General features: G+C 40.9%; 1 protein-coding gene across 2 annotated transcripts in view; it reads left to right on the plus strand.

Annotated features, from left to right (window-relative positions):
* Window positions 1-24,849, plus strand: part of PDE1C (phosphodiesterase 1C) — a 198,448-nt gene that overhangs the window by 12,029 nt on the left and 161,570 nt on the right. Inside the window, exons 2-4 of one of the 2 annotated variants that reach the window (XM_088060783.1) lie at window positions 9,923-9,973; window positions 12,758-12,794; window positions 12,891-13,062. In XM_088060783.1, the coding sequence (XP_087916909.1) occupies window positions 9,923-9,973; window positions 12,758-12,794; window positions 12,891-13,062 (260 nt within the window). The remainder of the gene's footprint in view (window positions 1-9,922; window positions 9,974-12,757; window positions 12,795-12,890; window positions 13,063-24,849) is intronic. The other variant, XM_014258682.2, reaches the window with a different exon arrangement.

Genomic DNA, 24,849 nt, shown 5'->3' on the forward strand with positions numbered 1-24,849 from the left:
AGGTTGTAACTTGACACTAGGATCCAATGCTCTCACCACTTCTGCCAGCTGCTGGTACCCTGAGACCCACTGCTGCCCATAAGTTTACAAAAAGAGCAGTTTCCCCTTTTCCCCTTTGCACAAGCCACCACCACCTAAGGAGGCTGTCGAGCCCCCCGTGCTGGCCTTGGGGGACTCAGTAGAGCCTTCTGCCTTATCCGAACCAACAAGTTCCCCTGCCAGCCATGGCCATAATTACACCTCAGCAGGTGGGGGAACTTCTGTTATTGTGTTGTTGTTTGTTCTCTTCTGGTATATATACATGTATAAAAAATAAAGAACTGTTATTTCTTTTTCCTACATTTTTGCCTGGAAGCTCCATAATTTCAAAGTTACAATAACTTACAGGGACAGATTGTCCTTCCATTCCAGGAAGGTTCGTACCTTCCTTGGCTGACATTTGGCCTTGAAACCAGCACAGAGAAAAAGAAAGGGAAAGAAAAGATAAGAGTACAAAGATATCACCTGTGGATCCAGTGATGAGACTTGATTTTTGGAATTTTGATGTCTATTGGTCAAAGTGATGGTTTCAGTCTTGATTTATTTGGGTTGGGGAAAGCTCGCAAAACACAAAGTTCAGTGGGTTAATATTCACTCAGGTTCAAGTGGGAATGCCCAGGTATCACCCTTGGAGGGTAAGTTTTATACTGTCTGAAGTAAAACTGTGGATCATGTGCAGTCCTCTGGTGGAAGGGCCCAGAAATGAGTCAGGGGGCACTTTGAGGGTCTTTGATGGTTTATGACACCTTCTAAGACATGACAGCTGCCTCTCACATCAGGGTACTTTAGCCAATCATGCCCCATTGGAAGGGATGAATATCTTCAGGCCTATGTATGAATGTGAATGTCCTGATAACCTCTCTGGGGACAGGGGAGTAGTTTTACACCTGAGCAAGTTGAGTAAGGGACAAAATATGATAGAATGCACCACCACACTTTGCAGGGTCTGCTTCTTATTGTCCTTCTTCCTTATCTGTCTCAAAATGCAGCTTGTAGCATCAGGTGGTGGGTTTGCACCCCCTCTGCATCTGAGCTGTTACCTTGCATATCCACAGCAAAGCATGCCACTGCTTTTGCAAATGGCACTTACTATATATATGTAAGTGCTGGTATAATTTAACTATGATTGCTCAGCCATCACAGCAGGTCGTTTTTATCAAAGGAATTTGTGCTTATTTGGAGTTGATAAGACTTATGCAAGCTTATCTCATGAAGCATAAGTTCATGGGTAAAAGAGGTGTTTTAAAGGTTGTGATGGGATTCAAACTAAGCCTTGTGTGCATGTCCAGATTTCATAAATCAGACAATCAAGTGAACAAGTTCCTTGTGAACTGGTGTCCTTTGGGCACAAATCTAAAGGTTTAAGGTCTGAAAATGACTGACCTTTCCACCTCACCAGTGCTGTCTCCTCTCACTCGTTTTCCAAACCTGTGCAAAATCCATGGTGGTCCATTGGCACCACACGTCCACACCTATGACTCTGGTTAAACTTTGGCTTTCCACCAAACTATAGTTGCCAAAAATCAGTCCCCTTGTGCTCTAGGAAAAGTGTTTGTGTCCAGGCAGATCAAGTCCTTTGTGCTCTCAGGGAGGTTGGCTCTGATGGAGAGAGGGGTCTGCTGTTATGGGTAGTCTCTGGGATACAGGGTTGGGTTCTGCTGTGGCCTGAGAGGTGAGTAACAGCGTTGGTTGGTGCTTGAGAGCCAGGTGGCAGAGGATGCATCAGGGCTGCCCAGCAGCTGTGCCCGGTGCATGGCAATCAAGAGCAGGGACAGCATCCTGGGCCCCCTGAGCCTCCCCAAAGGCTCTAAAGGACACTGGGTAGAGAGCTAGTGGGTAGGGCTGGGCATGGTGGACCCCATCACCCCCATATCTCAGCGCCACCACCCTGCAATACAGCAGTCCCTGGCCTGTCTGGGGCAGGACAAAAGCATCCTCCACTTGTCCCACTGTCAAAGCTGGGCTGGGACAAGCCTGTAGATATCTGAAAGGAAGTCCTTGGGGAGCTGGTGGTATTACTTGGAGGGGGCTGAGGGAAGAAGGCTGGACAAGACTGCTGGAGATAAGAAGAATCACCAGTCCCTGGAGGACTGTCCAAAGCTTTTTCATCTGGAGAGCACTGGTGAGACCAAAGGAATGCCTTCTCACAGAACATTACAGAGCTCTCCATCCTCGTTCCCTCTGGAATCTGCTGCAGCAGGGAAGGGAAGGAAGCCTCAAGGAAAGTACTGAAGAAAGGCACTTCTACAGATTTTCACTCATATTTCCTCATGCACTTTATTCAAGTCTGCATCAATCAGACTCTGTATCTGGGCATCCTGTGACAGCAATTGCTTATGGAGCAATATAGGAAATGGCACAAACACTTGATTTTTGTTCTGCATCCTTTCTTCCAGATGGGCAAAATAGTCTTTCTGCTGAGGACTATACCCACTGCAGGTAGCTCAAAGTGCAGCTAAGATGCAAGATTCAGGTTGTGTCCTGGGAGCAGGTAAAAGGTGGGAGCCCCAGGCAACAAGCTAACTGTTACCTGTTAACTAGCAAGTTAACTGGTGCTAACCCTTTGCCTAAAAATCTGTCATGCTGGCCATGGAGAGGGATGTCTGGTCACCCAGAGACACTTCAAGAGCCAATGAAGATGAGAAGTCTGCAGAATAAATATCAACATTGGAATGGGCTCACAGACTGTAAAGTTTATACGTTATATCCCGGTCACTCAAACCTAGGGCTAAACCAAGGTTCTTTTGCTCTGGGTAGATGCAAAGGAGAAAATTCCAACCAAATATTCTCAAGAGGTAAAAATACACAGAAGTTTATGGACAAACTATAGAAAATTAATATTGGCAAAAGAGTAAATATTATATAACATCACTTATCACAGCGTAGACAGCCCATGGAATATAGAAAACCTTGTAACCCATTTGGTGTTACACTCTGTGAGAAGAAAGAAGAAGAAAGGGAGAAGAACAGAAAGACAGGAAAGATTTAGAAAAACAGACGTAGCTGCCAGCTCCTGAGTTCCAGCAATATAAAGCTCTAAGGTGAAGGTAGGGTAACATGCTTGCCTTGTGGTCAGGCTTCCTAAGGCCTTGGACCATCCTGGGACCTTCTTCCCAAGTGGGACTTAGGGTCTCTTGGCCATTCAGGGACTGGATTAAAATGGGGACAGCCTCCAGTGGCACCGTGGGGCTGAGGGGTATGAAGGGCAGGGGACTACCTCCTCACCAGGGCAAGGCTGGACCCACCCCCAACTGTGATACATGAGATGAGACCCACCATCAGAGAGAGAGTGAATCTGAGTGAATCTAAGGCTTATTAGAAGCATCAGTGTATATACATCTTTACTACTAACAGGTTTTATTTTTTATTACATCTTACAGACGTGGTTACAGTCCTGTAATAAATCTGTCCTCTTGATATTTTCCGTTGTTCTCTCCAAAGCCGTGGTAAAGGAGCATGAAGAGTGTGTGTCTGTTGTTGTAGTAACTCAGTCGTTCAGTTCTGTGTCAGGTACACACTGTGTCAGAGAGACCTGCTGCTGGTGCTGCTGCTGTCATCCTTTGTTTAACTCTTTCCTTACACCAACATCTGTTAACCCAACATCCAACCACGTATTCCAAGCTCCCAAGATATCTCAAAACAGATTACATTTTCCAGTCTCTGACAGTATAAAAGCTCGAGGATTTCTTTGTTCAGGATCCCTCCCTGGAGACACCTACTTTAGGCTTTTATTGTATTGCTGCACCATGATTAAATTACTTATTTTACTCAATTAGTAGACATCTGGGACTTTGCTATGGTAAACCTAGGGTTGAATGGGTAAGGAAAAAATTGTCTGACAGTGTGAGTGTTATGTATGTAGGGAGTCGAGTCAGTTCACTGGAGCCATCTGCTGCAAAGGGGCTTCAGTCCCAGTAGTGACAGTCTGGGATGGTGGGAGCATGACTGGATGGTCAGGCAGGAAAGCTTTCTTAATATCTCAGCTATGCAGGAATGTACCTGGGTTTTTGTATAGGGGAAGTATAACTAAAAAAGGGCAAGAGGTGCAATGTGAGAGAGATATAAACATGCTTGATGACTGTACTTCAACTCAAACGCTACAAGTTGAGGGGAACATGATGAGAAATGGAAGAGTGGGTGAAAAAGCAAAGGTTGTTTTCAAGGGTGTGCCAGTCCAAAGGTATACCACAGTCTGATAAAACTTCCATGTGTCTAATTACAGTACTATTGTTTATAAGATGTATTTTCTAATACAAGTGAGCTGGAAGCCATGGTAGCTGCAGTGGGTTGACTGCTGGCCAAATGCCACTGCACTCTCGAAAATTATCTACTCATCTTCCTCTGCTATAATTGGAGCAGAGGAGGGAAAAAGACCAGTTAAACTAAAGCTCATGGGGTTGAGCTAAGGTTTAGGAGAAAATGCTTTAGGAGCAAAACAGGCTCAAAACTTTAAAGGGTGTAAAGAAAACTTTATTAACAGAACTATTAGAATAATGATAAGAACTAAATGAACCTTTAGAACACTGTTCTCCCCCCAGCCCCTCTTTCCTTCCCACTGACAATGTAAATAGACAAATCCTATGATTATCAGTCATTTTACCACTTATAAAAAGAATTTTTCTTCATTTAGGGATAGGAATCTCTTTTGTCATGCCACAGGAAACAGTTTACTCATGGTTTTAAGTTCATGGCTAAAAGTCAGCCCAGAAAAAACCTGCTTGTAGGGTGAAAGTCCCTCCCATTGACTTACAGTTTTTCCCCACAACTGCTCTTGAGGCCCATTTGGGCTAATGGGGTGTAATTTAAGGATGAGCTATTCTAGTGTAGAAGCAAAAATTCTCTTCTATCTTTGAAACCAAAGGTTCTCTTCTTCTATTTCTAAAAGCAAAGGTTCCCTTCTCCTATCTCTGTTCAAGTCAGATTGCAGCTTCTTTCAAGATCTATATTCTCCAGTTCTTTTCTGAGCTGTGGATGAATGTTGCATCCCTCCATGCACTTTATGAATTACAGGGACATAATCTGGTGTATTATAGTCTCACCTTGGCTTGCAAAAGGTTTTCAGATCTGAAACCGTATCCTGTCCTTCTTTCCTTTGGCTTTGGCCCCTCCTTCTTCACTGACCTTGGTGCTGCCCTGTTGCTTTCTTCACATGCCTTCACCTTTCCTTTTCTCTGACTTGGGGAAAAGATTTGCCTTCACAGATTTATGTGTTCTCAGATGGAATTCTGCAGCGTTGAAAAAGGTCGATCTTGCCTGGGCCCTGCATCAGGGAACTGAGGAGGACTTGCTCTATGTGAGAGTCCGTGTGAGGGATGTGTCGCAGCCATCCACTAATGTGTGACCAGGCAAGAGCAAGTTACCTTGGGTGTTTGCATATGGTATCTGTGGGAAAATGAATTGACACTGAAGAGGTTCAATAAAGATGGAAAGGAGATATGAAGATACCCATTCTCTGAGGCAAGACTGAATGGTCGTGGTGTGTTCAGTCCACAAAAAGATGGTGGAAGGAGAAAATTCAGTTTTTCCATGACCAAACTAGAGGAGGATTAATCAACAGAAAAAAACTTCCAAAAACCTCCAGTTTAAAAAGATTTCTTGTGCAAGAACAAATTTATGAAAAGTGAAACAAATTAAATGATAGGCCATAACTGACACTGCAAACAGGTTTTGGCAAGCTCTCATAACGTAAGATGGGTAAGCCTGGGAAGAAATCTACTTTTATGATTGTGTTTGGTAAGTTTATAAAACATCTAATGTCATAGTCTTTTAGAGAAAAAGCTGCTGGATTTTTCAGAGATGATACTACTGAAGAGTTTATCTAGATTGTGTATTCAATGTAAATTCATTTATGTACCTGTGCTCTTGCCTTATCTAATGTATTTTTCCTCTTCCTAGCACTGACCAATTTACTAAAAGTGTGAAACTTAGTTATCTGCCCTTTGACAGATTAAAGAAAGAAGTCTCCTTGAAAAAAATATCTTTACTGGTGGGTGAAAAACAACTGACATTCTTGTTACAGACTCACAGCTGCTTAATGGCAAAATATAGATTATTTGTTATTGTCTGTCAATGTTGATGAATCAATGGTATGAAGTGGTATGTTTTTCCTTGCATTGTGCTAGGAGATAGACAAAGGTTATTTGAAAGCTAAGTTGACTGAGGTGGCATACTGGTAAAATGGATACCTTCTGTAGAAAATGGTGGCAAGGTGTAGGAAATAATTTAATAGGACAATCACTAAAAAAAGGAACCTGCCTATAAAGTGGGCATATAGTGAATTTGAATATGAGTGATCTGTGTTAATCAAAGAACCCATGAAGTTATTTTAATAATTGCAGTTTGAGGCTTTTGAACTTTCCAGGCAGTTATAAAACTTTTGAAATGGAAGAAATTTGGATTAGCCTAGTATTTTTTTGTCTACTTAGGCAGGAAAGTACAGAGAGCATGTGAATATTTTCCTGTAGTGGATTGATGACAGGATGATGTCTCCTGCCTGTAAAGGATGTCTTTCTGAAGGAACTGCAGTTACTTACAAACTACTTGCACTTCGCTGCAATTACTCAAATTCAGTGAGATTTATTTGCTTCCAGGTTGGAATGGAAAATAACTTCAAAATGTGCAGAGTACTAAAAAAAGACCTAGAAAATGGTCCAATGGAAGTTGGAAGGTGTCACCCATTTAGGAAATAAAGTAAATATCTGCTGTTTTTATGCTGATAGTCTCATCTAATCAGAGGAAAACCAGACTAGACTTCAGTCTACAAGGGTAGAGTGTGGATGGAGAATAAACATATCTAAAGAGACAAGGCTACAGGAAATCTCTGAAAATACTAGAAATCATCTTTGGTGTGGGTTGGTGACTTTTTTGTCAGAAATTAGTCTTCTTTTCCTATTCATACCTGGTTTCACCCAAAAGCTTATTACTATTAATAAACTTGAATAAATAAAGTGTTGAGAAGATTTCAGGCCATCTGGAGAAAAATTCTTACTTACATATATATAGGATAAATATGCAGAATTCCCACAGTAAAAATTGCATCAAGTAAAATCTTCTAAGATTTTCACAGTGAACAAATGCAGAAATGCTCTTTGCTTCTGAATCCTTTCCAATGCTTACACAGCACTGGGTCTGGATAATTTCCAGGCAGAGATTACCTCAATTGTACCAGGATTATTTCTAGTAATGCAGGTATAGCATCCCCTGTGTTTCTGTCCTGATTGTTGCTTTGCTGTTATAATTGCACTTTTGCTCTGCATGGCTATATTCTAGATTTAAGAGCTTTATATATGGCACCATCTGTTGTCATTGGAAAGCACTGCCAACTGAAAACAAACCTATGCATCCTGTAACTGGAAAATGTTATTTTTTTTAGGGCTTATTGAGACCTATTGAGCTGGGTTCTGTGAATCTGGGAGCTGAGCTGCCAAACACAAATCCTAGATGAAGCACTCTGGTTGCAGCAGCCTGGAGGGTGGCACAAAGTTAAGATCTGTGCACCTGAAGGCCCTGGTGACCAGGAGTGCCATCTGCCACCAAAGTGGAGGAACTGCTCTAAAGCAAATAATAGCACAGTTAAAAGGCCCTTAGCAGGCCTATCTAATAGCTCACTTGATGCTCCAATTAAGACATCAGTGCATATTACGAATTTGCCCAGTCTCTGCTGTGATAGCAATACCTAGGACCCCAGAAGAGGCTGGTCTGTCTGGCGATCTCTCAGCCTACCCCCTGCAAGCTGTTGTCTCTGAGTTAAAGAGAGAGCCTAGCTGCCTGAGCTTTACATATTTGCTATAGCAATATTTTCTGGCATGGTGCTTAATGTCACTGGATCCAACTGTTCTGACAGCAGCCCCATGGAGGGATGCTACTGCCTTACCTTCACCATGCCATCTCCTGAAACAGAGCCGGTTCTGACTCTGGGCCAGCATAACTCTGTACAATCACTCCAATGTCTGCATATAATGTCCCAGAAGAGATTATTTAGTTTGGGTTTGTGCTTCACATCATGGTGATGGACTTAATCCGTGTCTTGTAGGATTGAGATCCATGTTTTGTAGGACTTGAGGGACCTCAAGGCCCTTGCTCTGGCCAGCCTGGCAAGTTCCCTAGGCTGATATAGGCATCCAGTGTCTTAAGGCTACCATCTCTTGGCTAATGGGAGCAAAATGAGCCAGTGATTTGTTAAAAGTACCTCGGTTCACTAAAGTGAGTGCTAGAGCCATCTTAATCAGCAGGTAGAGATTGAAGAGCAAGTAAGAAAGCTGCAGTGACAGTGGATATGGGTTGTAAATAATGCCAAATTTAAACTGACTGTTTTAAGCCTTGACAGAAGAATTGAATTTTATCAGTGTCTTTTCTGACTTCAAAAGGTCCATCACTGTTTACTTGACGTTATCTTGCTAGGAACCTGTTAGTCTCAGTTCTGATCTTTTGCATGCTTTTAAGGATTTTCTTAGCTTAGTTGGTCTAGAAAACAGGATTTTCAAAGAAAGCAAAGAATTTGCAAAGTTTTTGTGTGCACTTGTTCTCTCTTCCCTATGTGCCTATCAGTATTGTTCCTCATGATTATTTTAGCTACAAAAAAAAAGTCATGGATACTCTCCTTGAAAACTCTCTTTTTTCAGCTGTAGTTTAATACTGGGAGAATTTCACAGAGTTGTTTATGCTCTTGACTAACTGTGTACCAGTGGGGTCCCAGCAATGTTGAGCTATGCCAATATGAATCTGAGGCAGAAAAAAAAGCAGGATTTGTACAGGATTGTTTTTATCCTAAGTGATATCTATATGCAGTTCTAAAGGTCAGAGGATTCCTTTGCACAGGAATTTAATTTAATTTGCTATTAAATCAACCTCTGGGCTCCCAAAATTACTGGAACATTTAATTTATATAGGTGCAATAATCTTACTTTTTTTCTTATCGTACTCATTAATGCAACTGATGTTACTGTGAGCAGTCTTTTCTCCTATTCTTGTGGGTAACCTGAAATGTTACTGTATTCCGTATTGTGCCCAAAAATTATTACAATCTCTTTAAGAGCCTGCAGACAGAAATGGAACCAGGATGGTGATGGGGGTGTTGCCATGGTCCCCTTTCAAGTCTGAGGCTGAAAGCAGAGAGTGTCTCTCTCTCTCCTGGCAGTGTTTGCTGAAGGCTCTGCTTTGGAATGGGTTGCTTTGGACTGGCAACAATAGCCACCTGAAAAACCTGCATTTCACAATCAAAAACTGTTTCAGAGAGAACTTTGCAAAATCTATGAGCAGTGTGAAGCTTGAGCTGGTCCCTGGGGCTGGGCCTATCCACGTCTGTGCCTGTAGGCCAGTTCTTCCCCCACGACAGGGAGGACAGCAGCATCATTGGGAGCCAGCAGGAAGCAGCGGGCAGCAGAGCTGACTCCATACAGTCTGGCAGCTCCCATCTGCCACTAAAACTACCTTCATGGAATGGCTCTTTTTGTCCATCATCTTTTCCCCCCCTTTGTCTCCAGACTGCACAGTCGATTCGGGTGCCATTTTCCCTTTGTCTTTCAAGTGACACAAGAGTCTGTGGGGGTTGTCATCTTGGAAGAAAGGGTTACCCCACCGTTCATTTCCATGAATTTGTGAAATTTAACTATTTTGTATCTAGTGATTATTTGCTGTTATTTTTTGCCTGTTGCCTGTTTTGATTGTTATTAAACTTATTTTTTCACTTATATCTACTCATATTAATTTCTTAATGGTGGAAACTATTATGATTGGTTGAAACTAAAAAGAGTAATTTTAGAGTGCTTACCTCTTTATTGTCTTAAATTAAGACACCTGTATGCCCATAAAAATTGATATTATAATTAATCTTAATGTAACATTAAAGTTTATTGATTTTTTTCTTTGTATTTTCTTTTTTCAGTTGCAAATGAGACAGGTGATAAACATCCACAACCACTTTTGCAATTTGCCCGTAAGTAGCCTTTTTCATTTTAAGTGATTGATTTCTATGCCTACTGTAAAAATAAAAACATTTAATAATTCTTTTAATCTTATATTGTGTCTGTCCTATATTATGTGTCATTTACAGTACTAAACCGAAGAAGAATAATATTTGATTGAAAAAGTCCCCTACAAAAATTCAGTCTTACTGAACAGAGTTGATGCAAATTTAAATGAATGGAAGACTTTTTTGCCTTACTATTATTTCAAGCATAAAAAATTATAAATGTCTCAAAACCACTGAAGTTCACTACAGTGCTTACAAAGAGCTTTGTGTCAAAAATAATGTTGAAATGAGATAATGAAATAATGAAAAATTATATTGAAATAATGAAAAATGTTATTAAACCTTACTGGTATCTCCTTTATCACTTTGCTTCACACAAAAAGATTAAAAACTACAACTATGGCTTGGGATTTGGAATAACTGACCCAAATTTGAATAAAAAGGAGGGGTATATTTGGTAATATAATGCCAACTGACCATGATTGTGATCATATTGTATTCATTTTCTCTACATTTCATGAACACTGTGGGTGATATGGCATTTGAGATACAAGAAGACTATGTATGAGAATGACTGCTCAACAGAAAAGCCAGAGGGAAAAGTGGGAGTCAACTCAAAATAATAATGGAATATGGTCAGTTGGAGTAAAACAAATTCTGCCAAAGAAATATTTAATCACCATGACTAGATAATTTCATGAGAAAACCCATAGAGGGAAGGAAGCAATAGCTAAGCAAGTACAGGAAGTATGGGTGGCTCCAGAAACTTTTGCTGCTGCAGAATGAATCACAAATAACTGCTCAGCTTGCCAGAAATTCTCAAGTATCGCTCTGAGCTCTGAGACCATTGGGTTACTTGGTAGTGATAGTAGATTATCTGTCCGGCTGGGCAGAAGCTTTTCCAAAAAGAAGGGTTGACACATGAGTAGTAAAAGCCTTGCTAAATGAAGTTATATCTGAATATGGGATAACAGAGTAAATTGAATTAATGAGACCGAGGTGCTCCTTTTACAGCAAATACGATCAACAAACTGTGTAAGTCTTTGGAGATTGAGAGGAAATATCATATGCCATATCACCCACGGTGTTCATGAAATGTAGAGACAATTAATACAATGTTAAAAATTAGTAAAAGTATGTCAATCCACTTATCTGAAATGGCCAGAAGCCTTAAACTTGTTTCTGTGGGACATACAAAATGCTATATGGTGACCTGTAGGACTCTCAGTGTAAAATCTCACGGGAGGCACTTAGCTATGCCAGGAACTTATATCCCAGATAAGACCAGCTTATTGAGTAGACATGATCACTTGATACAGTATGTTTTATATATGAAGGAAGGGTTTGAAGAGCAGAGAAAGTATGCATGATGATATCATAGGATTTCATGGGTTGGAAAGGACTCACTAGGATCATTGAAGTCCAACTCCTGGTCCTGCACAAGACAGTCCAACAATTACACCATGTTTCTGAGAGCAGTCTTGAACTCTGGCAGACTTGGTGCGGTGACCACTTCCCTCGGGATCTTGTTCCCAACCACCCGCTGGCTGAAAAACTTTTTCCTGACAGCTAACCTAAACCTCCACCTCATACCATTCCCTCATTACCCGTCACTGGTAACTGGAGAGAAGAGATCAATGCTCGCCCCTCTGATTTGTGTTGTGAGGAAGCTGTAGACAACTATGAGATCTCCCCTTCTTCTTCTAGGCTTAAACAAGCCAAGTTGCCTCAGCTTCCATATGGCCTCTCCTCCAGGCTCTTCACCATCTTAGTACTCATGTAGTATCAGCCCACATCAGCTGAAACAGATACATAAATGTACAGCCCAGAAAGGAAGTTTTAAATAAGGTATTGTCTAGAAAATCCAAATTAGAACCCAGATAAGAGGACAAAAAGGGTAGTTATAATAGAAGATTCCTTTCTAAGGGGATCAGACCTTGGAAAATGACTACTAGCAGAGTTAGTTTGTATTACTATTTTGGAATGTGGTAAGATGAATAATGCTTGCTGCACCTCTGTTGTGGGAAATCAGTACCTAGCTGTACTTATTCAGTCTGCTAGTTCAGTCATGTATCATTCTATAATCCTTGAAAATTAGAATATGACAGAGGTGTTAAATACGGGAGTATTGCTGGGATTTTCAGAAGTGCCTGATTTATTCAGAAACTCTTTGGAAATATTTGAAAATGTGAAGCAGACACTTAACAAAATTTAAGTCACATGCTCTCTTCTCCTGAGGCAGGGAGGACATCTGACTGAAAGATGCTACTTGTACTTTGTCAGTGGAACTATATTTACGAATAAGGATAGATTCTCTGAATGACATGCAAGAGCCACTTGACGGCACTTATAAATTAATGTAAAAAAAAAAAAATCCAGAGAAATTCTTTGGCATTTGAATATCTACTGTGAAAAGCTGAAGTTTTGACAGAAAATAGATATATTTTCTGGTGCTAATCCTGCAGTCATCTCTTTTATCTACAATTTAACCACTGCTAACTAGTCTAAGGAATGTCAGTGATGAGTATTGTATTGATTTGGTACTTTGTTTTTTAGCCAGTTCTTTGGCTAAAGACCCACATCAATACATACTAAGCAACAACTTAAGTGTGATGTGGAGAGGATGTTTTTTGTTGAGGTGTGAAAGCTTCATGTTCTGTAATAAAATATTTTTATAGGAAGCATTATAGTTTTGCATATGGAATGACCCTAGTGTTTGTGCTTATTTCCACTTCGAATTTTTTTCAGGTTTTCGGGCTTATTCCCAAACTGTGGTCATGCAAAGGTAAAATGATAGCAGACTACCTTTGTTTTTCAGAATTCTGATACACTAGGTAATAAGCCTATGAATTTATTTTCCTTCTTACTCTGTTTTTTTCAGGGTCTAAATCACAAAATTGCTTGTGTAACACCATTATTGGTGGGTTGACCAGCAACCTTAAGGAAAGGCCAAAGCTGACCATTAACAATGACCCTAGACCTCCTGAAGAAATTTTAGCAGATGAACTACCGCCAGTGGACAGTCCTGAGGCATTGGTGAAAACATCTTTCAGGTCTGATTGATATGATTTTACTTCATTTATCTTTGAGAGAATATGTTTTTACAATTAAACCTGCAGCGTGGGTTTGGTGACAGAAACTGATACTAAAAGATTCTGTAATGCTGCATATCTTTGTACTGAAAAAGAGTGTAAAAAATTAATAAATAATATTGACTGGATTTGCCTTTAATTTCTTACACTTCATTAGCCTCCCTAAAAGATGATTTACTAGTCAGAAAGTCTGGAACTAGTCAAAACAATCAGCAAAGACAGCTCGTTATATGAAGATGTCTTTGAAGGTTGGTATTGTTTCATTTGAAGATTGGTATTGTTTCATTTAAAAGTGATTTAACGATGAATAATTGCACCTTAGGTCAGATGATGAGCTTCATTGATGCAAGGGTAAGTTAGAGATTTTCCTATTGATGCACTGTCTTGAGAATTGTCTAACATTAATTTATGAAATTTCTGCTGTTGTAAAGTGTTATCTCTCACGCTATTGAAGTGTGATATATATATTGCTGTCTTTTTCACTCTTTTATTGAATGCTGTTGATGTACAATTGCCATGTTTCTTGGAGACATATTTTCTGAAAATTTTTCCCTCAAAGTAAGGTAAAATAGAGAAGCCACAGGGCATACAATGGATTTTTGACTGAAATGTGAAAATTGGTGTGCCCAGAAAAAGCAAAGTGAATGGCAGAATTGATTTTTCAAAATGCTTTTTGAGCTTATTTTTTTATTGTTGAAAATTTGTGCTCTACTTTTCTTTTGTATTAAACATTCCTGTGTTTAAAACAATGTTCCTTGATTTGGATAAATTTCTCTGACTACGGTGATTTTGATTATACCTGAGCCTGTGAAACTTAATTCACTCTTCATACAATTATAATTTTGAAGGTATTTGGTTGAGTCATTATATTGGGTTGTAATTTCAGGTATTTGCTCATACTGATTGATGTTTAAAAGCATAATACCATAATGTGGGTTTATGCCAGTCTATATAAATAACCCTGTAATTTCATAGTGGATTCTCATTCTTTAATATTCACATTTAGATGATTCAGAACAAGGGTATCAGAACCTCCTTTTATGATGGCCTATGGTATTTAATGACTTAAAAACTTTGTATCTCTGATATTTAAAATCTTTAATTTCAAGAGATCTGAGTATTTGTCAACTTCTGATAACAATATATGGGTAGCAGCATTCCTTACATTGCCATTGTCAAGAAAATATTAAACATTTAATGCAGCAAAATAGTGTCACAGCATTTCAAATGGCATAGCATAATAAAGACTGATGAGTCAGAAAACATAATTTAACAAAACAGTTTTGCTAATACAGTTTAAAAGGCTTAATAAACATCACAGAACCTTTGTATTGTATCAATATAGATATGACTGTATAATGTGGCATTTTGGGGGACTTTATAGATGGAAATCCAAACAATTGTTAAAAAATAAATAGTAAATGCCTAGTTTTTCAAAGAAACAAAGCCCTATGTGTGCTTAATAGCTTTGCAGAGCAGTGGAAGGTAAAGAAAGTTGTCTTAGTTTGTAAAAATGTTGTTAGCCAAGGTAGGTGGGAATCTCCCTTGGAATGGAAACTATGACCCCCTTCCATACAAATTATTATAACTTTGAAATCAAGGGGCTTTCAGGCAAAGATAAGGGGAAAGGAATAACAGTTCTTTACCAGAATATATCTGTATAACAAGGCAGACAAACAACCACAAGGGCAGCAGAAGGAGCAGCAGCACAAGCCCAGTGACGCCTTCTCTGGGCCGCAGGCACTTTCCCCTCCGGTGCAGTTCCGGGCACAGCCGGCAGGGGGCGCTGGTGGCTCCCGGCCAGGCAGGGCGGGTGCGATGATTCCCCCGCGCCGGCAGGGGGCGCTGTGGCGCGGGCCTGGCCGCCTCTCCCCACACGGGCAATGGCCGCGCTGCCAGCAGGAGAGACAGAGCGGGGCTTCAAACACACAAACTCACGGCGGGCAGCTGGTCCCAGTGCCCCTCTGGATGGTGAAATGGATTGTAGCAGGAACCTCCGGGCAGCAGTTGGAACTGCAGAGGTGGGCACACTGGGGATAGCAAACAAAATGTAGCAGAAACTCAGCTGCAGCAGGAGCTACAGTCCTGGCAGGTGTCATGGCAGGCAGGAGGTGCTGGGTTACAGTGTAGTGAAAAACCCAGAGTAGTGGCAGAGAAGTGTCAGGGCTGGGCAGTGGCAGCTGGGTTCCCTCACACAGCTGGGAGAGGCTCCCTCAAAAGGGGGCTTGGGGTCCCTAAGGCACCCGAGCAGATGGTGGGTGACGGTCCTTTCCAGTGAGATAGGGTGTTAATAAGGTCCCAGTCCAGTAGTCCCAGTCCCTGTCTTATGAGCAGAGCTTCTCTCATGGTAGGAGAAGACAGCAGGAGATGGAACCCCTCAGCGGTAGCGAATTTTACCCACAGCAACCACAGACTGTCTCCCGTTTGATCCTGAGAGTGAGCGCCTCAGTGAGATTCTGAGAGTGAGAGTCCTGCCCCTCACAACTCAGCCAAAATCTCCCAGTATCTCTCCCTTCCCAAGAGAAAACCCCTCAGCTATGAGAATGCAGCCAAATGCACCCCTCCCCACCCCCATGGCATTTCTTTTGTCTCCTAAGTATCCCTTGTTACTGTCTCTTAGCAACAAATTAGACAAAATTCCCTGAGAGATAGAAAAGGAAAAATCCTAACCTCCAGGGAGAGCACATTGCAATTACTGTCTCAATAAAAACAAAAATGTGGCAGTATTTTTATTTGGTTTATTAGCTTGATATTATGGTGTTAATTTGGGCTTAGGAGGCAGTAGCATCTTTTGTAGGAACGGTTGTATATTTGATTCATTGGGGCCTTCTGTGTGTCATAAGCTTTAAGTGCTTCCTTGACCGTTGTGTCTGAATGCCTGTGATTGCCTGGTAGGCATGGGCTTTCCTTGTTTCTTATTTACTAGTCATTAAGGGAAGATCCCGCTGCTCTGGTGCTTTTTGGGGAAAGAAATGTGTTTTACAAGTTGTCCAGTGTAGCATGACTGAATTAGGAATCTGGCAACTGAATCTTGGTGTAGGGATGGGAGTGGTGTTGGGTTTAGATGAACTGGTTTCACAGAAAGAAGAACCAAGCCTTGTCTTTGAATATGACTGCAAAAAACTGTGAAATGTAGCAATTCCCTTATTGCATCTGATTCACTGCTATTAAAGCAGTATATGAATCCTTTCATGCACAGTGTCTTGGGGTGATTTTATGATGTTATTTCCTAATTGTCTGCTTTTTGCCCAGAAATGGCTGTTGTAGGTTAAAGATGGATCCAGGGTTGGGGTGGGGAGTCTTGGGTGCCTGCAGGACTTTTGTTCAAACCCTTACTCTCCAGTGTGCTTGGGTCAACCAGGATGTTGCATTGTTCCTTTTGTTGGATTAGTTTTTCTTGCTGGCTTGAAGCTATAAGTTTCTTTTTTTTCCCTTCCCCTAGCTTGAAGGCTGTAGAGGCTGTACCAGGAATCCCCTAAGCCTGCTTTTTTATTTTTATTTTTTATTAAACGGTTTTGTTTTTTTTTTTTTTTTCACCTTCACTCGCTGGTATTCATTTCTCTCATCGGCAAATGGAATTATTGAAGCCCTTCTCTTCAGAGGAAATGCTCATTCCAGAGCATTTTCTGCTAAAATTTGTCTCTAAACTGAGACACAGTTTAGAAAATGTCTCCAAAGTTAAAATGAGTCACACTTCCTTGTGATTTCTTATCTTTTAAATAACTACATATAAGCAGTGTGAAATCCCAGTTGCCACATCTTGTATAAGATCTTGTGTTCTACTGTGCAATTATATTCTGTAGCTTGGAAAATTAAGAAGAGCTCAATATTTGATTTTTGTCAACAACATGAGCTGGAAACACACTTAAGCATAAAAGAAGGAATGTGGTTATTTCAGTATGTGAGAAAAGGTCTATTAAACATCAACAACACAACAAAAGGGACTGAATAAGGAAAAAGGGACTGAATAAGGAAAAAGGGGCAGCATTGGGTGCTTGGCTGCAGACAGAGGCTTGTCCACAAAATGGCGGCTCTGCCTTTTATACCCCTGGTGCTGCCTCAGCCAAATACATATTTGTAAATGGTCATACATATTCAAACATTTTCTTTATATATATCTGGCCTCTCCCAAAGTCTGCCAGTTGACTCTGCTGTCCATGGGTGGAGACCTTCTTGCAGTCTGATTGCAGGTGAGCTGTTGCTGTGCCAAGTCCCCCCAGTGAGAAGTTCCCCCAATCCCACCTGCCCCATGTGAGAGGCACAGGAACACGTCCTCCCGCCCCATGTCCCTGACAGCCCTGACAACCAGGGTTGTCCAGTGGCAACAACACAGAGAGAGGAAAAGGGGATTATAGGGAGAACAGAGGGTGTCCAAAACCAACCTACAGTAACACAGTTACACATCAAAAGAACTTCAAATCTCAACAAAACTTCCCTTAACACACACACACACACAATATCCATCTCTTGTTAGAGAAAATCATCATTCTACCCATCTTTAAAAAATGCTTTCAGCTATACCTTTCCTGTAATAATAATCCATTATAATCCAGATGTAAAACAAAAAGTCAAACTAAACTACCCCACTCTTTTCATCCCAAATACACATGGTGCATGATCTTTTAATAATTTAGAAGTATTCTGATGTTCTTGATTTTTTTTTTTTTGTGTAATAATTTTGCTATCTCTTTTCTGAAAGAGTTTGTAGTATATACTTGTTTGCAGTAATGCACTGAGTTAGCAGTTACAAGTAATTTTGTGTCCTGACTGGTTATATTATTGCAGTGCTTAAAATACAGATTTTAAAATCCCTTCTCACTGGCATTTGGTCTATTTGTTTATTAAACACAGCAGAGGCCCAAGTTTGAATTATATTTGACAATACAGTAGATTTGTAGTGGTTTATCCCTGTTTGACAAAGGAAAAATGTAATCTGAGACATGGAAGTATGAAAAACAGAGTTCACTCTTTAGAACTTCTAGAAGTTTAATAAAGGATAAAAGAAGGACAAACAATTAATCCAGTGCTGGGCTGCTTTTGGCGAATGGCCAAAGAGCACAGAGGTAATTTAGAATCATGTTGACTATATACGGTTACAATGTTGGGATTACACATATATTCATTAGCTTATACATTATTTAAACATTCCTTTGAGTTTTTGATGTTCCTGAACTCTCTTGTTTGGTTTTAACCTCTGGATTGTCTGCAGGACATTCTGTAAATTTAGTCCATATATTTTATTTCTTCCTGTAGTTTTATCCAGTTGGTTCACACTCCCTGATAGCGCTGACAAGAGTCGATAAATCCTTCCCGGATGCTTGTGCTCTCTTTCTTGTCACTGTTAGCTTATCACTTGGAGAGGCCAGTCCACAGATGTAAGAAACAGAATAATTGCTTTACACCATTCCCTGAGTTAGTTACATAGAAGTATTTTTGTCTCTATTTCAACATTTTACTAAGGCCTAAGATATATTTGTTACACTACTATTCATTTGAACTATGTAATGCATACATAAACTTACAGATTATACAAAACAGTTAAAAGTAAGTATAAGTTGTACTACATCAAAATACTTGTGATGCAGAAAGCTAATCTATGAATGCAAAAGCCAGTATTATTTTATCGTCTATAACAGAAATGATTAGCTTCTTGGTCCACTCTTAATGAAACCGATCTGACACATAATTTTCTTTGCACAAATATGCAAGTTCACTACTAAAGGACCTATGGTCATTATATATTTTAACAGCTGCTCAAGACTGTGAATTGATACCCAGGAATATTCATATGGACTTCTCAGGGCTGTGTGATCTGGATGTTGGCTAGAGATGTCAGTGGTTATCAACACTGAAGTCTGTAACTCTCCTCCTAAATCTGATTTTTTGTCTGCTAGATCCCTGTGATAAGCAGTGGTGCAGTATCAATAAGAATTAACAGCGGTAATTAATGAGCTGTTAAGGGGGTTGTATAACAACTTTTTAGGCTGCTTAAACTTCTGTGTGCTAGTCCTTGCAAGCACTACCCAAGCAGGCATTTTGATAATGCTGGTCCAGCACCCACCAGGAAGAGCATAGAAACAAAAAAGTTTGGGATGCTGTTCTGCAAACACCACCTAGAAGTTTATGCAAGCTGTTTATGTTAGACGATACAAGAAAAACTGCTGCTTTTGTTGCCAGACTACTGCCTGGATGATTCAAGTGTTCACAAGTGGGTGGCACTACTTCAGCTGAAAATTTCGTGTGCCCAAGATGTCGTGATTTCTCCTAGACATGTCTTAACATATAGGAGAGATTCAGTGTTATTTTGAGTCTGGAGATCTGGAATACCACATTGAGATATATGACTGTGGTGGTGCTTATGGGATATAATGATTATAATAAAGGATCTTGTCACAGGATATACCATAGCACAAGCTGACTGAGCCCTGCATTGACAGGTACTGTTGGTCCGGAATCTTGGAGCAGTTCAGTTGGCTTTGTCTAGTACTTGGGGCCTTGAGGTGGCAATGTTAATGACAAATCAGGATCGCAGGCAGCAGGTGAGGCACAGACCTTCTGTCTCATACCAGACAGGCCTTATTGGGTATCTGTGCAGCCATGCTGTACCAGGAAGTGATGAATATTGTCTGTTACCAAAGCCATAAGACCTGAGAACCAGAAAGGCAGATTCAGTTACTTCATGGTCAGACTGTTTTTCTGCTCAAGGCTTGCATGTATTCTTAGTTTCTGTTACCTTTCAATATAATTCCAGTTTTTAACTTGAGGCTTGTAACACCCCTGCTTACCTTAATGGTTGCTTTTCTTATGTCAACTGCAAAGTTTATCTTTCCAAGGATAGTTTTGCTTTTCTTATCAGCTTCTGCTCTGCTTTATGGTTTTAAATCTCACTGGCAGCTTATCTTTTCATATTTTTGATTTGTTTGTGGGTGATGTAAAGTCTTGCTCCTGCCAGCTTCTGGCCACTTGGTCTACTGCATAGAGGTGATACTGTAGTGCTCCAAATGTGAAAATAATTCAGTCATAACTCCATGCACTGGGAATCAGCCCATGAGCCTCAAACGTGGCTATACCAATGTATGCAGCAAATGTATGCAACATAAACCAGGGAGCTTGGAGCCACCATGTTGCTAGAAAGCATGACCTCATTGTCATTACTGAACTTTGGTGGGATGAATCCTGTGACTGGAGCATGGCTGCAGGAGGTTCAAAAGGAACTGGAGAGGAAGGAGGGGCAAAGGGATGGAATGTAAACAGCTCTCTCTGGGGAGCAGCCATGAGCTGGTCTAAAGCATATGGGTAAAAATCAGACTGAATCTAAAAAGGGAACCTTGTGGTTGGTGTCCACTACAGCCCACCTGATCATGGGGATCCTGTTGATGGAGCCTTCTTACTCCAGCTACAGGAGGCATCATACTTGCAGGGTCTTATCCTTCTGAGGGACTTCATCCACTGACATCTGATGGAAAAGCAGCACTGGAGACTCCTGGAATGCATGGAGGATAACTTCTTAAGTCAGGTAATAAACAGTCCTACAAAAGGGGTTGTGATACTGTACCTGACGGCCGTCAATGCAAGTGAGTTATTGAGGGTGTTAAGATTGGAGTCACTTGGCTACAGTGATCATGTACTGGTGGAGTTTGCAGTCCTGATGTTGCCTTTTTCCCAATGTGGAAATGAAACTCGAGATAATTTTAGTAAGGACTTAATACAAGAGTGGATCTTTATTTGAAAACCTTCAGGGGCAGTTATGGAAAGATGTTCACAACATCCCACCCCCCAGAGATGAATACATTTTTATAGTTTTTAGGAAATTAGCATAATTGGTAAAATGCACCAATTAGGAGGACAAGTGGTGATGCAATTTCCCCCCCCACCCCAGGTCAAGCCCTTTCTCTGGAGTCCCTCTGTCAGCTCTAGCTGTGCTGTGTCTATGAAATGTTGAGTTGTTCTCAATCTTAGATCCCAGGAAGAATCAAGATAGTACTGGGGCCCTGCACCTCCTGGGGTTTATAGCTCTGGAATTTATTTTGTCTTTCTGCTTAAGGAAAGGCCATGGAAAAGTACTTGGAAAACTAGCCACTAATGCAATAGGCTATAGAGCTACAAATATATGTGAGTATATTATATATGAATACAGAGAACATACAAAGGAAAAAAAAAGAAAAACCCAGACTGGCATCAGTGAGGGGTATGGGTCAGGCAAAGAGTCAAGTCAGGACCCTGGAATTTAGGACAGCAAACTTACAAGTCTTCAAGGAGTTAGTCAATAGGACACCTGGGAAACCACCCTCAGGGAGAAGGGAGCAAAACAGAGTTGGCAGACCTTTCAAGGATACCTTTCATAGAGCTCAAGAGCTCTTGATCACTAGGTGCAAGAAATTGGAGCAAGGAAGGCAAGAGAACAGCATGGCTGAATCAGGACCTGCTGGTCAAACTAAACTGCAAGAAGTATATGTACAGGCTGGGAAAGTAAGGACAGGTATCCTGGGAAGAGTACAGGGATACACCCCAGTTTTGTCAGGATGAGGTGAAGAAGGCCAAAGGTGAAGCTGGACCTGAAATTGGCCAGACGAAGAATAGCAAGAAGATCTTCTACAGGTACAACAGCCAGAAAAGAAAGGTCAGAGAAGGTAAGCAAGGTTGGCAAATGAAAGTGGACAAAATGAAGGCTGAGGATTTCAAAAACTTTATTTTTTCAGTCTTCAATGGCAACCTCTCCTCCCACATCTCTTGTGTGGATGAATTATTAGATGGGGACTGGGGAAGGAAGTGAAGATCAGTTTCATGACCACCTGAGGTACCTGATTCTACTGAAGTCCATGGGACCTAGTGAGATGCATTGCAAGAATTGGTTGATGTAGTTGGCAAGCCAACTCTCCATGATATTCAAAAAGTTATGACAGTCAGGTGAAGACCCTGGTGACAGGAAAAAGAGATATATTGTACCCATCTCAAAAAAGGGTAGGAAGGAGGATCCTGGGAACTATCAACCTGTCAATCTTATCTCTGTGCTTGGGAAGATGGTGGAACAGATCCTCCTAGAAGACATACTAAGGCACATGAAAGGGAGGTGAGTTGAGACAACCAGCACAGTTTCACCAAAGTAAGTTCTGCCTGATCTAGAAACCTTAGTGACCTTCTATGATGGAATGATTACATCAGTGGGCAAGGGAAAGGATCTAATCTGGATTTGGGAAAAATCTATCGGGATTTATTTTAAGGTCTTTGATATGGTTCTTCATAACATCCTCTCTCTAAATTGGAGAAAGATGGATTTGAGAGGGGGACTGTGTACTGGAGGAGGAATTGGTTTGACAGTCACATCTACAGTGTAATCAACAGCTTGGGGACCCAATATGGGCCCCTGAGGGAGCTGTCCATATTGGGGCCAGTGCTACTTAATGTCTTTATCAGAGACATAGACAGAGGGATTGAGTGCATCCTCAGTAAACTTGCAGGTGACACCAGATCAGGTGGTTGACTCATCTAAAGTACCAGAGGTACCTGGACAACTTTGAGAAATGGGCCCATGGGAACTTCATGAGGTCCAACAAGCTCAAATGCCAGGTTCTGCACCTGGCTTGGGGCACCTCCTTGTACCATACCAGCTGGAGAATGAAGAAATTGAGAGCAGCCTTGCAGAGAAAGACTTGGGGAAGTTCTGGTTGATAAGAGGCTAAACATGAGCCAACAGTATTTTCTAAGCCCAGAAACCTGTGTCCTGGTCTGAACCAAAAGACCAAGGCCAAAAGGTTGAGGGAGAGGATTCTGCTCCCCTACTCCACTCTCATGAGACCCCACCTGGAATATTGTGTCCAGTTCTAGAGTTCTCAAATGTCGCTCTATTAGGAACGGTGAGGAGAGACGACACAGACTCTCATGGAGTCAGAACAGGAGAATTTCTCTAGTTTATTGCTTCAGGTCTCTTTATAGACCGATACGTGGAAAGTACAGAAAGGAAACTCTTATTGGTTAGTAAACCACTACATCGCCATCATTGGTCAGTGGGGTTCACCACCCCCCTGACTTTTTCCTGCAAAGAAAACAAGGGATAGAAAACAACACCTGCAAGGCTGTTTTCTGTCCCTGAGGATTGTTTTAATTCTTTCTCATGTTTTTCCCAGACTACTTTCTCAGGCAAGACTGAGGAGCTATGCGGCCTGTAATTTCTACAGGCACTCTAGTTCAGATTTAGCATCCATACTCAAACACAAGAAAGAATGGATCTGGTGGAGCAGGTCCAGAGGATGGCCCCAACAATGATCAGAGGAATGGAACACCTCTCCTATGAGGGAAGGCTAAAAGAATTGGAGCTGTTCAGCTGGAGAAAAGAAGGCTCCAGAAACACTTTATCGTGATGTTACAGTACTTAAAGGGGGCTTATAAGAAAGATAGGGACACACTTTTCAGTAGGGCCTCTTGTTATAAGACAAGTGGTAATGGTTTTAAACTGAAGTGGGGTCAATTTAGACTAGCTAGAAGGAAGAAAATTTTTATACTATTCAAATGATGAAACACTGAAACAGTTGCCTAGAGACATAGTGGCTGCCTCATCCCTAGGAGCATTTAAGGTCAGTTTGGCCTGGATTCTGAGCAACCTGATTTCGTGTAAGATGTTCCTGGGGCTGGACTAGATGACCTTTAAAAAGTCTCTTCCAACTCAACTATTTTATGATTCTATGGTTTTAAGGTGATGCCAGTGGAAATAACAGCTATGAGCCTTACTTCGCTGTCTTGTCTGAGTCATAGTAAGAGCCTATCTCAGTCACTTGACAGACACCTGCAGGACTCTTGCTTTACCATATCTCACGTTTTGACAATCTCTGAGCATCAAAGCTTGGCTGTGTCTACTTAAAGCAGTATGTGGGTTCTGAAAATTGGAGAGGGAGGCTGTGTTGTGCAGGATAGCTGTGACTATGCAAAGAAGAGGTGTTTAGGGCTAATTGATGGGTAGAATAAAGCCCACATTCTCTCCTTGCTGGGTCTCAATGTTTGTTCACAGCCTGTCTTATTTGAATTAAAACAAAACCCAACACACACACAAATAAGAAAGATGAATTTCACTTTCCCTTACTTGTTAAAATAATAAACAAAATCACTGCACAAAACTGAACATGTGAAATACACTTTCTTCTTGTATTTTAAATGCATCTACAACTGATCCAGGTCTAATTTATCATTAAAACATTGCTTGTCTCTCTTTGTTTTAATCATGTCTCCCTTCTAGTTTCATATTATGCTTTGTGACAGCTATGTGCCCATTTCTTGTAGATTGTGATTTACAAGTCAGAAGGGCAATAAGAGAAGAAAGACTATTCAAAGGCTGCATTTTCTCCTTACCTTTGTGTTTATCCACATGGGGTCCAAGAAGGTGTTTTTTAGGCAGTTGAAAGAGAAATGCATGTCTCTCTCTCTCTCTTTTCTTTTTTTTTTTTTTTATATCACTGTCTTCTTGTACTTCATAGGATAGGTGTATTATTGATGATAAGGCAAGTGGATGTTCTAACAGTACTGTGCCTCTGAATAGCAGGGAACAAATCCACTTCTAAAAAGGAAACAGCATTGAGCTGAAGCTCCATGGATAAACAAAGGGCTGAAGGTCCCAGTTTGAGGACTGACCAATGCCTGTCCTTGACCACATGTCTATGCCTGATGTATATCAACTGAATCTTATACCATAACAAACTCTGAGCATTTGTTTTGTAGCTATGCAAGATTTCCAGTTCTGGTTTTGCCAGCAATCAGATC

This window comes from Pseudopodoces humilis, chromosome 1 (assembly GCF_049639895.1).
Source record: "Pseudopodoces humilis isolate 2021_Gansu_Grassland_sample_001 chromosome 1, ASM4963989v1, whole genome shotgun sequence".
In the NCBI taxonomy this organism is placed as follows: Eukaryota; Metazoa; Chordata; class Aves; order Passeriformes; family Paridae; genus Pseudopodoces; species Pseudopodoces humilis.